We start from the raw sequence: 10915 nt of genomic DNA, 5'->3' as shown, positions 1-10915 counted from the left end.
AAGCAAAACCTGGTGTAACCCACTCGTGTGAGGATAAAATTTTTAACACTATTTCCCCCTCATTTTTCTCCATGACAGTCAATGTTAAAATTGGAACTGCTGGCTCAGCCCCTGTGTCGCGGAATAGACTGATCACTGCCGGCAAACCGGGTCACAGAGTTGCAGCTTTTGAGGTTATTTTAACGTAGACCTCAGCAGATTGCGTGGAGAGGCAGCACTCCCGGACTTACTTCCAGCAAGGTAAAGTAGTATGCGTGTATCGGCTGTTTGATACAAGTCCTACCGTCGTGTTCTTCACCTTAAATACACTGTGCTAAAGTTTATTGTAAGAAGTGAATCAATGAAAAGAAACCTTTTATTTCTCTAGCATTCTGTTGTACCCTGTATTTTTGAAGTTGCTGTGTAGGCTGTGGCCGATACACGTGTTTTGTGGTGCCATTGAATGAAAGTTGTAAATACTAATTATTCTTTTGGCCTGTATCAATTGTTTTGATTTTAGAATAAGTGTATACATTCACTTGATGTTGGGAGGACTTTATTAGCAAAGTGTAGATGTTTATCCAGACAAGCTCCTTGTTGAAGAAGTGAAGCTGACTTCTGCTGGAGAGTTGTGCTCGTAGCGGTCTCATCTGGCGACGTACTCCCTGAGGTTGGATAGGCCTGGCACCACGCAGCAGCTCAGAGCGCTACGGTTGATGCCCATGTCTTGAATGTCATGCCACGCGTTATCTTTTTCGTCGTAATACTCGGCGTTGAATGTTGTCGTAAAACCGTTAAAGCCACCGACCGCAAACAACCGATCATCCACCACTTCGACGCCAAAGTTGCTGCGAGGACTGAGCATTCTGGGGGCTGTGTGCCACTCGTTGGCAGCGGGGCTGTAAGCTTCCACGGTCTGAAGCCGGCTGATTCCGTCGAACCCTCCTACCTGCGAATGCCAAAGGTGCGGGGTTGAAACAGGCCCTTCCTCACCCGCCAAGGCCGCCGAGCCGCTCCGCGCACAGGTGAGATGGGGACTGGTCCTGCCTCGCTGACCAGTCTGAGCCCTGCTGGGAGCGTGTGGGCTCGAAACACACCGCATGCTTATTGCAGGCTGCTGCCTTGCTCTTTCTGGAGCCTCCAAAAGTTATTTTGTGCAACTGTCAGATTTTATACCTCTACAGAGTTTAAATGCAGTACCTGGATAGGAAAACAGGACCAAGCAGATGTTCTGTGCTGCTAATGCTGTTAGCCACAGCAGAAAAGAATTTCTTTGCTGCAGCTGCTTAATAATTGTCCACGCTTTTCTCCTAACAAAACGTGTGCAGGTGGTAATATTCCAGGAGGCGTATCAACCATCCCGGCTCCGAGTCTCTGCCCTAGATGTCCCTCACCAGCAGTGGCCAGCCTGCCATCTAGGAAGTGCAGATTAGCAAGAGGAAGTACTACAAGCGCAGGGTGGTGTGACGGCAGAGGTACCACGTCTCCCTTACCGCATAGACTTTGTTTCCGTAGGCAATCACACCGACTCCACTTCTTCTGCTCGTCATTGGTGCTATCAAGGTCCATTGGTTTGTGGTGGTGTTGTACACTTCAGCTGTCATCGAGCACTCGTTCCCATTGAACCCACCACAGATGTACACCTGCTCACCGGAGGAAAGCCAAACGTGAGTGGAGCTGTTACCCTCTCGGTGGGAGAACACACCGCAGAGAAAATGCATGGTGTGGCGGGATTTTTGGAGGGTTTGGTTTGGTTTTGGTGGGTCAGGAGTAATAAAAGTGCAGCGAGTTACTGAGGCCAGCAGGATTTAGACCCTGTGTTTCCCGAGCTGCATGGAGCAGCCAGGCGTGGTGTTTGACTGGGGCCAGGAGAAGCTCTGCCCAGCAGCGAGTGGCTGCTGGTGGTGCCAGCTCTGGGAGGGTTTGACCGCTCCGGTCTGCGTCGCCACCGTGCCAGTCAGCTGCTGCCTCTGAGAGAGCTCTGTTTCCGTAGCTCCAGGATTTAACGAATAAGGTTGATGTGAACTTTCTTCCTCCTTATTTAAAATGATGCAGCATGTTAAAGGGAGCATTTGTTTCCTTCCCTGCTCCCACAGCTCCTTCTCTCTATCTAGATGACAAGCTAGGGGTGGTAGCTGTGTTTCTCAGGTCCATAGCCCAGCGAAAGGCTGAGCTCCATGAAAGTCCCTGCCTGGATGCACACCTTACGAAAGACAAGGAATTTACTCGCTGTGTAAATTAGCTGCACGGTGATGCCTGTTTGGTTCCTTGTCATGGAACCATTCAGGTTGGAAAAGACCTCTAAGATCATGAAGTCCAGCCGTCACCCCATCACCACCATGCCTGCTAAACCATGTCCCGAAGTGCCACATCTACACAGTTTTTGAACCCCTCCAGGGATGGGGACTCCACCACCTCCCTGGGCAGCCAGGTCCAAGGCCTGACCACTTTTTCACTAAAGAAATTTTTCCTAATGTCCTATCTAAACCTCCCCTGACGCAACTGGAGGCCATTCCCTCTCGTCCTATCGCTGGTTACTTGGGAGAAGAGACCAACCCCCGCCTCACTACACCCTCCTGTCAGGGAGCTGTCCTGCTCACCATTCTTCAGCCTTCACTGCTTTCCATAATCTCACGGTCCGTTTACCTTTTCATGCAGCGTGGTCGCGCTAGCATCACTCCTCTGCTCATGCATGGTGGCGATCAGCGTCCACTGGTTTGTCTCCGGCTCGTACTGCTCTGCTGTGTTGAGGCGCATGTGTCCATCAAACCCTCCCATGGCGTAGATGGTGTCGTTGAGAACGGCGATGCTGATGCAGCAGCGCCGCGAGTGCATGGGGGCAACCTGCTGCCAGGTTTTACTCAGCAGGTCAAACCGCTTGACGCTGCTGAAGTAATCCATGCTGTCAGACCCTCCAATGATGTAGATGAAGCCTTTCAAATAAGCAGTGCCGTGATAGGCGACGGGGCTTGCTTGCTCACATGTGACGTTCACCCACTTGTTGGCACGGCCGTCGTATGTCTCGATGGCATTGGTTGGGCTCCCCCTGCTCCAGCCTCCGGTAGCAAACAAGATGGCATAGGGCAGGCGAGGTCGACTGAGCGGGTTGGTGGAATCAGAGCAAGACGGGCCGTGGATGTTCAGGTTGTACATTGTTGTCAGTGTCTTTATGAGAAGACCTCTGCACTCCTTGTTGTCCTTCACAAACTGGTGTCTTTTGACGTTGTTCAAGAAGTAGTCCACTTGCATCAGGGCCAGTCGAACCTGAAAAGTGCAGAAAAGGAGGTTAGAAAATGAACACAGAAGGTTTACGTCTTGGTGTCCTTCCTGGATAGCTCCAGTGCTGGATGGCTTTGCTTTCGGGCCACGGTGTTGTCTAAAGCTCATTAGAGAACTGGAGAATGAAATGTGTCATTTTTAGCTAGTCTGGAAAGGGGTGTGCGAGGGTAAATATTTCAGTGTCTTGGCAGGGAGTCTGCCGCTCTTTGGCACGGTGCTTTCCCGTGTGGAGAATGAGACTGCCCTGCTGCCTGCTGCTGTTTGCGTGTACAGCTGGTCTGGGCCAACGTTCATCAGCTTTGTGTACATGGAGAGAATGTCGTCCCATGTGAACTTTGGCCCTTCCTGGGTGTGAGGAACAGTTCAGCTTCAGCTCTAGACATGAGGAAATGCGCACTTCAAAGGTCTGCCCCAGCCCCAGCGCAGGATCTTCGGCCCGCGCCCCACCGTAGCAATGGCCCAGCACTCTGCAAGCTCACGTCTTCATGAGCAGCGTGGTGAGGCTGCCGTTCCCTCCGCTCTTACGGGAATAGCCGAGCGGCTCTGGCTGAGCAGCCCCGTGCCAGCTCCGCAGGCCCACCCAGGCCCCCCACGCCGTGACAGCACCGACCTTGCTCAGCAAGACCGCAGTGTGCTGCCTCCTGTTCTGTGGGTCGTGAGCAATCCATTTCACAAGAGCCTCGAAGACGGCAGCTTCTTCTTTCGCATTGAGCTCGTCTTTCTCAATGATGTTCTTCAGCTCGTTGACAGAGAGGTCGAGAAACTCTGTGGACACCGTGGTCACCTCCTCGAAGTGATGGAGGATGAAAATCGAGGCTGCTTCCCGCAGGTCAGGGCAGTAGTAATGATCTGTAAGTCTCCAGATGCCAATGCAGTTTTCTGAGCACAGTTGAGATTTTAAGAACTCGCAGCAGAGCCGGACGATGCCCATGACATTGAACTGGTCTGCTGCTATTAGCAAATCTTCGGCATTGTCAGCCGTGATGGGTACTCTCCTGGTATAGGCATACTCGATAATGATCTTCATCATTTCTGGTGATGTGCCGGGGATTTTATAGACTCTCTTCTCTGCATTGTCCCAGCCGCTGGTAAACAAAGCCCTGAAAAACACAAAGCAGTGCTGGGGGAAAAAACAGCTTTGCTGCATTGATCCCTGACCCTGTTACCCCTGTGCCTCCCTCCCCCGGCACCACTTTGGCCCTGGCAGTGGCCGTGCTGGGAGGCCATGTGGTTTACTAGCCGATTGTTTTAAACAGGAGTCACAGCCTCCGGCTGTGGACAGAGTGCAACCGGGCAAGTGGCCACCTTGCTTCAGCAAGAACACCAGGGCATAGCGGTGTGTGGGGAAGGAAAACCTCCCGCCTGATGGCAGGTGAGCCAGGCTGGCCACACTCCAGCCCTGCACCGCGTCCAGGGGTTCGTCAGACACCGCTTCCAGAGCTGCTGCTGGGTACCAGGTCGGGGATTAGTTCTGGTGAACAGGGAGGTACTGGAACTACAGGGAACCGCTGGACGAGAGTTTTAGTGCCGGTGTAAGTGCTGCAGATACACGAAGGCAGCGTGAGACAGCCTGGGAAATACTGTTTGTCCCCATCCCCTCCTGTCCCAAGCACTGACCTGAAATAGTGGCTGCAGCTGCAGAGGATGTTCTTGTGAGCCTTGAATTCAGTGCCATCCACACTGATGATGGCATCGCAGAGTTTTCCTTCCAGGCGAAGGTCGTTGAAGATGGCACAAGCCATTGGACTCAGGTTCCTCTCCATTTGGGAGGATGAATGTCCAGTGGTCACCATGCTATTGCCCGTGTCGAAGCCCGAGGCAGTGGAGGGTGCTTCTCTCTGGGGCGCTCACAGGGCTCTGTCCTAGCCCTCCAGCATGGTCACTAAAGCCCTGGCTGGTTGTTGGTTCCGGCATGTGCCCCATAATGAGATCACAGGCGCAGGCGGAACCCGGAACCAGCTGCGAGCCCCTCTGCAGGCCTCGGGGCCGTGGTCCTCCCGGCCCCCTCGCTCTATGGCTGCTCCCAGCCTTCGCTCAGCCAAATCCCAGATGACGCTGGACCCTGTGCCTACACCCTGTTGTTGGTTGCTCCGAGCTAAACCAGCCATGTGACTCCCCTGCAACTTTAAAATATTATTTAGCCTGGATATAAAGCTCCCCAAATGTAGGCACCGATCGCTTCTGCAGTGCCCTTGTACCAGCTCCCACGGGAGGAACCGGAGACACGGGCTAGCTAACGTCGGTGAGCAAGCCACAGCTCCTGTCACTGCCATGGCTTCTGCTGGTTTGGAGCAGTGGAAGGTGCTGCCCGGACCAAGGTGAGGAGAGCAGGGGGGCACAGGGAGCCCCGTCCTGATTCCTCATGGCCTTCGCTCGTGGCCAGCTGCTTTTCACAGAATCACAGAGTCACAGAATCACAGAGTGGTCAGGGCTGGCAGGGACCTCTGTGGGTCACCCAGCCCAACCCCCTGCCAAAGCAGGGTCACCCAGAGCAGGCTGCACAGCACCGCGTCCAGGCGGGGCTGGAATATCTCCAGAGAAGGAGACTCCACAGCCTCCCTGGGCAGCCTGGGCCAGGGCTCCGTCACCCTCAGAGGGAAGAAGTTCTTCCTCATGCTCAGCTGGAACTTCGTCTGCTTCCGTTTGTGCCCATTGCCCCTTGTCCTGTTGCTGGGCACAACTGGAAAGAGTCTGGCCCCGTCCTCCTGACACCCACCCTGCAGATATTTATGGGCATTTCTAAGGTCCCCTCGCAGCCTTCTCTTCTCCAGGCTGAACAAGCCCAGCTCCCTCAGCCTCTTCTCGTAGGTGAGATGCTCCAGTCCCCTCCTCATCCTCGTAGCCCTCCACTGGACTCTTTCCAGCAACTCCTCATCTTTCTTGAACTGGGGAGCCCAGAACAGGACACAGCACTGCAGATGGGGCCTCCCCAGGGCAGAGCAGAGGGGGAGGAGAACCTCCCTTGCCCTGCTGCCCACACTCCTCGTGATGCACCCCAGGATCCCATCGGCCTTCTTGACAGCCAGAGCACGCTGCTGGCTCATGGTCATCCTGTCGTCCCTCAGCACTCCCAGTCCCTCTCCATAGAGCTGCTCTCCAGCAGGTCCGCCCCAGCCCGTACTGGTGCCTGGGGTTGTTACTCCCCAGGCGCAGGACCCTCGCGGCACCCGTACAGACGTGTGTGTGTGTTCCCTGGGGGCTGGACTGTGAGGTTCGCTGCTGTGGAGCAGGGCTTGTAGGTTTTGTTTGACCAAAGTCAGTGATCAAAGGACGCCCTGATGAAAGATTCAAGGACTGTAGCAAAGTACAGAAAGAAGTAAAGAAGAACCAAAGCAAGGATTCATAAAGAAATGGGACTGAATGGTCTGCCAAAAAATGCAATTGGCAAGTAAAGATGTTACTGGAAGGAAGTTATATCCTGTCCTAATAAGAAACCAGATATCGAATATAATCAGTAGTTGTCACCATAAATATCAGGTATAATCTGTAGCTGTCACTAGAGAATTGCATGTTCCGATGAGATAATCCTAAACATAGTATATAAGGTACTGAATCTATGAATAAAGTTTGACATTTGCAGCATTCATATTGTATGCGTATGTGTCCTGGGTTTGCCCAGGACAGGGTTAATTTTCACTGGACTCCAGGAAGGGGCACAGCCAGGGGGTGGGGGCTGACCCCACCTGGCCAAACAGAGCCCGGTATTCCATACCATGTGATGTCACGCTGGGTTCCGGTGGGGGGGGGGCGGCATGGCAGGAACTGACTCGCGGCTTGGGGGGGCGCCGGTGCTGTTTGGGAGAGCGGCTGTCTGGGTCGTGCGGTTCGTTGTGTTTTCTCCTTATTTGTACCGTTGTTGTTCCTGTTTCCCTTTGTTTGCTGTTCTGTTAAACTGCCCTTCTCCCGACCCACCATTTTCTGCCTCTTTCTTTTCATTCTCCTCCGCACGCCGGCGGGGGGAGGGGCGGCCACATGGCGCTTCTGTTGCCGGCGGCAGCTGAAACCACAACATTAAATTGGCACCCAGCGTGGGGCTTGAATAACAGCAGGGCTGAGCAGCGGGTGTTAAAACTGCTTTCTTAGATTTTGTTAAATTTTGTTACAGGCATTCTTCTGTGTTAGTTAAATAGTCGCTGGTAAAAATGTTGCTGACTCTGTTCAGATGGCTGTGGTTTTTGAACCCTTATTTGCAGTATGTGTTTACTGCCATGCTGTTCATCATCACTGGAAAAAGGATCAGGATGATGATTTTGCTGTACTGTACGATATCGACTTATGACATGATAACGTCAATGTGCATGAAATTAGTCTTGTATTTGCACGCGGCACTGTGGTCATTTCCATACCTCGGATCCTATGTCTTAGAATTTGTGAATAATCAAACCCAGCCTGTGGGGAAAACCGAAGGGGATACCTTCCCCCACTATTTTGCCCCCCCCGTCTTCCTCAGGCTGGTCCTAACGGCTTTTGAGAATTTCGAGTACCCGTGGGATGCTCAGGCCAGCACTCTCCTTTTGTTCTGCCTCCTGAGTGGGTTTCAGCTTTTGTTTACGGTTAAAGAAGTCGTTAAGAACATCGTGCAGAGACCTGCCCCGGGGCCGGATGGCTGTGAGTGGCTCGGTGTGTGGGACAGCATGGGGGAGTACCTAGGGCAGTGGGCACCACCGGTGTTTTTTAAACTCACCCCTGAACAAATACAGAATCCAGACAGTCTAGTAAAATATCTGCAAAAAGTGTGCTGCCACCCTGGGAACTCCAGAGAGACACAGATCACTGCAACGTGCTGGGGTCTGGCCCACACCTACCAAGCTGCCCTGTTCAACACTGTTCAGTGCCCTAAAGGGGAAAGGGGGGGAAACGAAGCGGCAGGCGCTGCGACTGCGGCTGCCCCCCCAGCCAGCCCTGCAGCCCCTCCAGCCCAGCAGGCAGTCACAGCCCCCCAGACCGGCACCACGGCTGTTGCAGCCACAGCTGCAGGGTCTGCCTCGGTTTCCCTGGCAGGCACAGCAGCTGCTCCAGCCCCAGCTCCAGCTGCAGGCATCGCGGCTGAGCCCAATGACCAGCCTGTGCCAGTAGCAGTCGTCCCTGTAAAACTAAAGAAAGACGCAAAGAGAGCAGATCGCTCCGGGAGGGATGACGATGAGCCAGGGTCATCACGGGAGATAGAGACAGAGATCATCACCCGGTCCCTGTCCCTGAGCGAGCTGCGAGACATGCGGAAAGATTTCAGCCGCCACCCAGGCGAGCACATTGTCACCTGGCTGCTATGGTGCTGGGATAATGGGGCCAGCAGCTTGGAATTAGAGGGCAAGGAAGCCAAGCAGCTGGGATCCCTGGCCAGGGATGGGGGCATTGACAAGGCCATTGGGAAGAAGGAACAAGTCCTCAGCCTCTGGAGGAGACTTCTGTCAGGCGTGAGGGAGAGATACCCCTTCAGTGACAATTTTGTATGCTCTCCTGGCAAGTGGACCAATATGGAAAAGGGTATGCAGTTCTTGAGGGAATTAGCTGTGCGGGAGCTGGTTTACTGTGACACAGACGATGAGCAGGTACCCACAGACCCAGATGAACTCCAGTGCTCACAATCCATGTGGAGGAAGTTTGTGCGAAGCGCACCCTCCTCATATGCCAACTCACTGGCAGTTGTAAACTGGAAAGGTAAAGAGGCATCAACAGTGGATGAGGTGGCTGTCAGACTCCGGCAATATGAGGAAAGTCTCCCTTCCTCCCTGGCCCCAGCCGTGGAAACACTGATCAAGCAACTAGAAAGGAATATGTCCTACTCCCCACCTGTACGGGCCAGTGTCTCGGCTATTAGGGACAAGCGTTTCTCTACTCAGGAGAGGGAATACAGAGGCTATACACCCCGGGGCACCCTGTGGTTCTACCTGCGTGACCACGGAGAGGACATGAGGAAGTGGGATGGAAAACCCACCTCAAGTCTAGAGGCACGAGTGCGTGAGTTGCGAGGTAAAACAATCACCAAAGGGGATTCTGTTAGGAAAAATGCCGCTCCAGTTTCAAGCAGCCAGCTCTCCAGACCAGGTAGACAGTTTGATCCTGATTCCGATCCTCTGGAGGGGACCTCCAAGTCATTCTTACAGCAAGTGAGCAGCAAATTGTCTGACGAGGATTACAGGGGCCCTGCCTCCAGCCAGGTGGAGGAAAGGGACAACCGTGTTTATTGGACAGTGTGGATTCGGTGGCCTGACACGTCAGATCCACAAGTGTATCAAGCTCTAGTGGACACTGGTGCACAGTGTACTTCAATGCCATCAGAGTTCAAAGGGTCAGAGTCCATTTGCATTTTGGGAGTGACAGGGGGGTCCCAAGAGCTGAGTGTGTTGGACGTTGAAGTGAGCCTCGCTGGGCAGGACTGGCAGAAGCACCCCATTGTAACTGGCCCTGAGGCTCCGTGCATCCTTGGGATAGACTATCTTAGGAGAGGCTATTTCAAGGACCCAAAGGGGTATCGGTGGGCTTTTGGCATAGCTGCTGTGGAGACGGAAGAAATTAAACAGCTGTCCATTTTGCCTGGTCTCTCGGAGGATCCTTCCGTTGTGGGGTTGCTGAGGGTTGAAGAACAACAGGTGCCAATCGCGACCACAACGGTGCACCGGCGACAGTATCGTACCAACCAAGACTCCCTTCTTCCCATTCATCAGCTGATCCGCCAGCTGGAGAGTCAAGGAGTGATCAGCAAAACTCGCTCACCCTTTAATAGTCCCATACGGCCAGTGAGAAAATCTACTGGAGAGTGGAGACTGACAATAGACTACCGTGGCCTGAATGAAGTCACACCACTGCTGAGTGCTGCCGTGCCAGACATGTTAGAGCTTCAATATCAGCTGGAGTCAAAGGCAGCCAAGTGGTACGCTACAATTGACATCGCTAATGCATTCTTCTCCATCCCTTTGGCAGCAGAGTGCAGGCCACAGTTTTGCTTTCACCTGGAGGGGCATCCAGTACACCTGGAATCGACTGCCCCAGGGATGGAAACACAGTCCCACCATTTGCCATGGACTAATCCAGACTGCACTGGAAAAGGGTGAAGCTCCAGAACATCTGCAGTACATCGACGACATCATTGTATGGGGTGACACCGCGGAGGAAGTTTTTGAGAAAGGGGAGAAAATAGTTCAGATCCTTCTGAAAGCCGGTTTCGCCATTAAGCGAAGTAAAGTCAAGGGACCTGCGCAAGAGATCCAGTTTCTAGGAATAAAGATGGCAGGATGGGCGCCGTCAAATCCCAATGGATGTCATCAACAAAATAGCAGCTATGTCCCCACCAACCAGCAAAAAGGAAGCACAGGCCTTCCTGGGTGTTGTGGGTTTTTGGAAGATGCACATCCCAAATTACAGCCAGATTGTAAGCCCTCTGTACCACGTGACCCGGAAGAAGAATGATTTTGAATGGGGCCCTGAGCAACGACAGGCATTTGAACAAATTAAACGGGAGATAGTTCATGCCGTAGCCCTTGGTCCAGTCCGGTCAGGGCAAGATGTTAAAAGCGTGCTCTACACCGGAGCCAGGGAGAACGGCCCAACCTGGAGTCTCTAGCAGAAAGCACCAGGGAAGGCTCGAGGTCGACCCCTGGGGTTCTGGAGCCAGGGATAGAGAGGATCCGAGGCCCGCTATACTCCCACTGAAAAAGAG

The 10915-nt window shown here is 53.4% G+C and overlaps 1 protein-coding gene across 1 annotated transcript; it reads right to left on the bottom strand.

The window, feature by feature from the left end:
• Positions 1 to 625: 625 nt before the first annotated feature.
• On the bottom strand, positions 626 to 5036 carry LOC104330790 (kelch-like protein 10). The gene is made up of 5 exons (XM_075417401.1): positions 4876 to 5036; positions 3869 to 4358; positions 2626 to 3243; positions 1473 to 1622; positions 626 to 928 (listed from the first exon to the last, which is right to left on the bottom strand). Exons 1-5 carry the CDS (start codon positions 5019 to 5021, stop codon positions 626 to 628), a joined length of 1707 nt encoding a protein of 568 aa, XP_075273516.1. The 5' UTR covers positions 5022 to 5036.
• Positions 5037 to 10915: the final 5879 nt, after the last annotated feature.

This window comes from Opisthocomus hoazin, chromosome 4 (genome assembly GCF_030867145.1).
Source record: "Opisthocomus hoazin isolate bOpiHoa1 chromosome 4, bOpiHoa1.hap1, whole genome shotgun sequence".
Lineage (NCBI taxonomy): Eukaryota > Metazoa > Chordata > Aves > Opisthocomiformes > Opisthocomidae > Opisthocomus > Opisthocomus hoazin.
The sequence above is the reverse complement of the archived record's forward strand: the minus strand, read 5'-3'. Positions and strand labels throughout refer to the sequence as shown.

What these genes read in the sequence shown, in the direction of transcription:
- LOC104330790 (XM_075417401.1), bottom strand. Translation starts at nt 5,021, where the DNA reads ATGGAGAGGAACCTGAGTCCAATGGCTTGTGCCATCTTCAACGACCTT. An exon ending in AGCTGCAGCCACTATTTCAG is followed by an intron (nt 4,359 to 4,875) that starts GTCAGTGCTTGG and finishes TGTGTTTTTCAG; the next exon opens with GGCTTTGTTTACCAGCGGCT. An exon ending in CTGCGGTCTTGCTGAGCAAG is followed by an intron (nt 3,244 to 3,868) that starts GTCGGTGCTGTC and finishes TGCACTTTTCAG; the next exon opens with GTTCGACTGGCCCTGATGCA.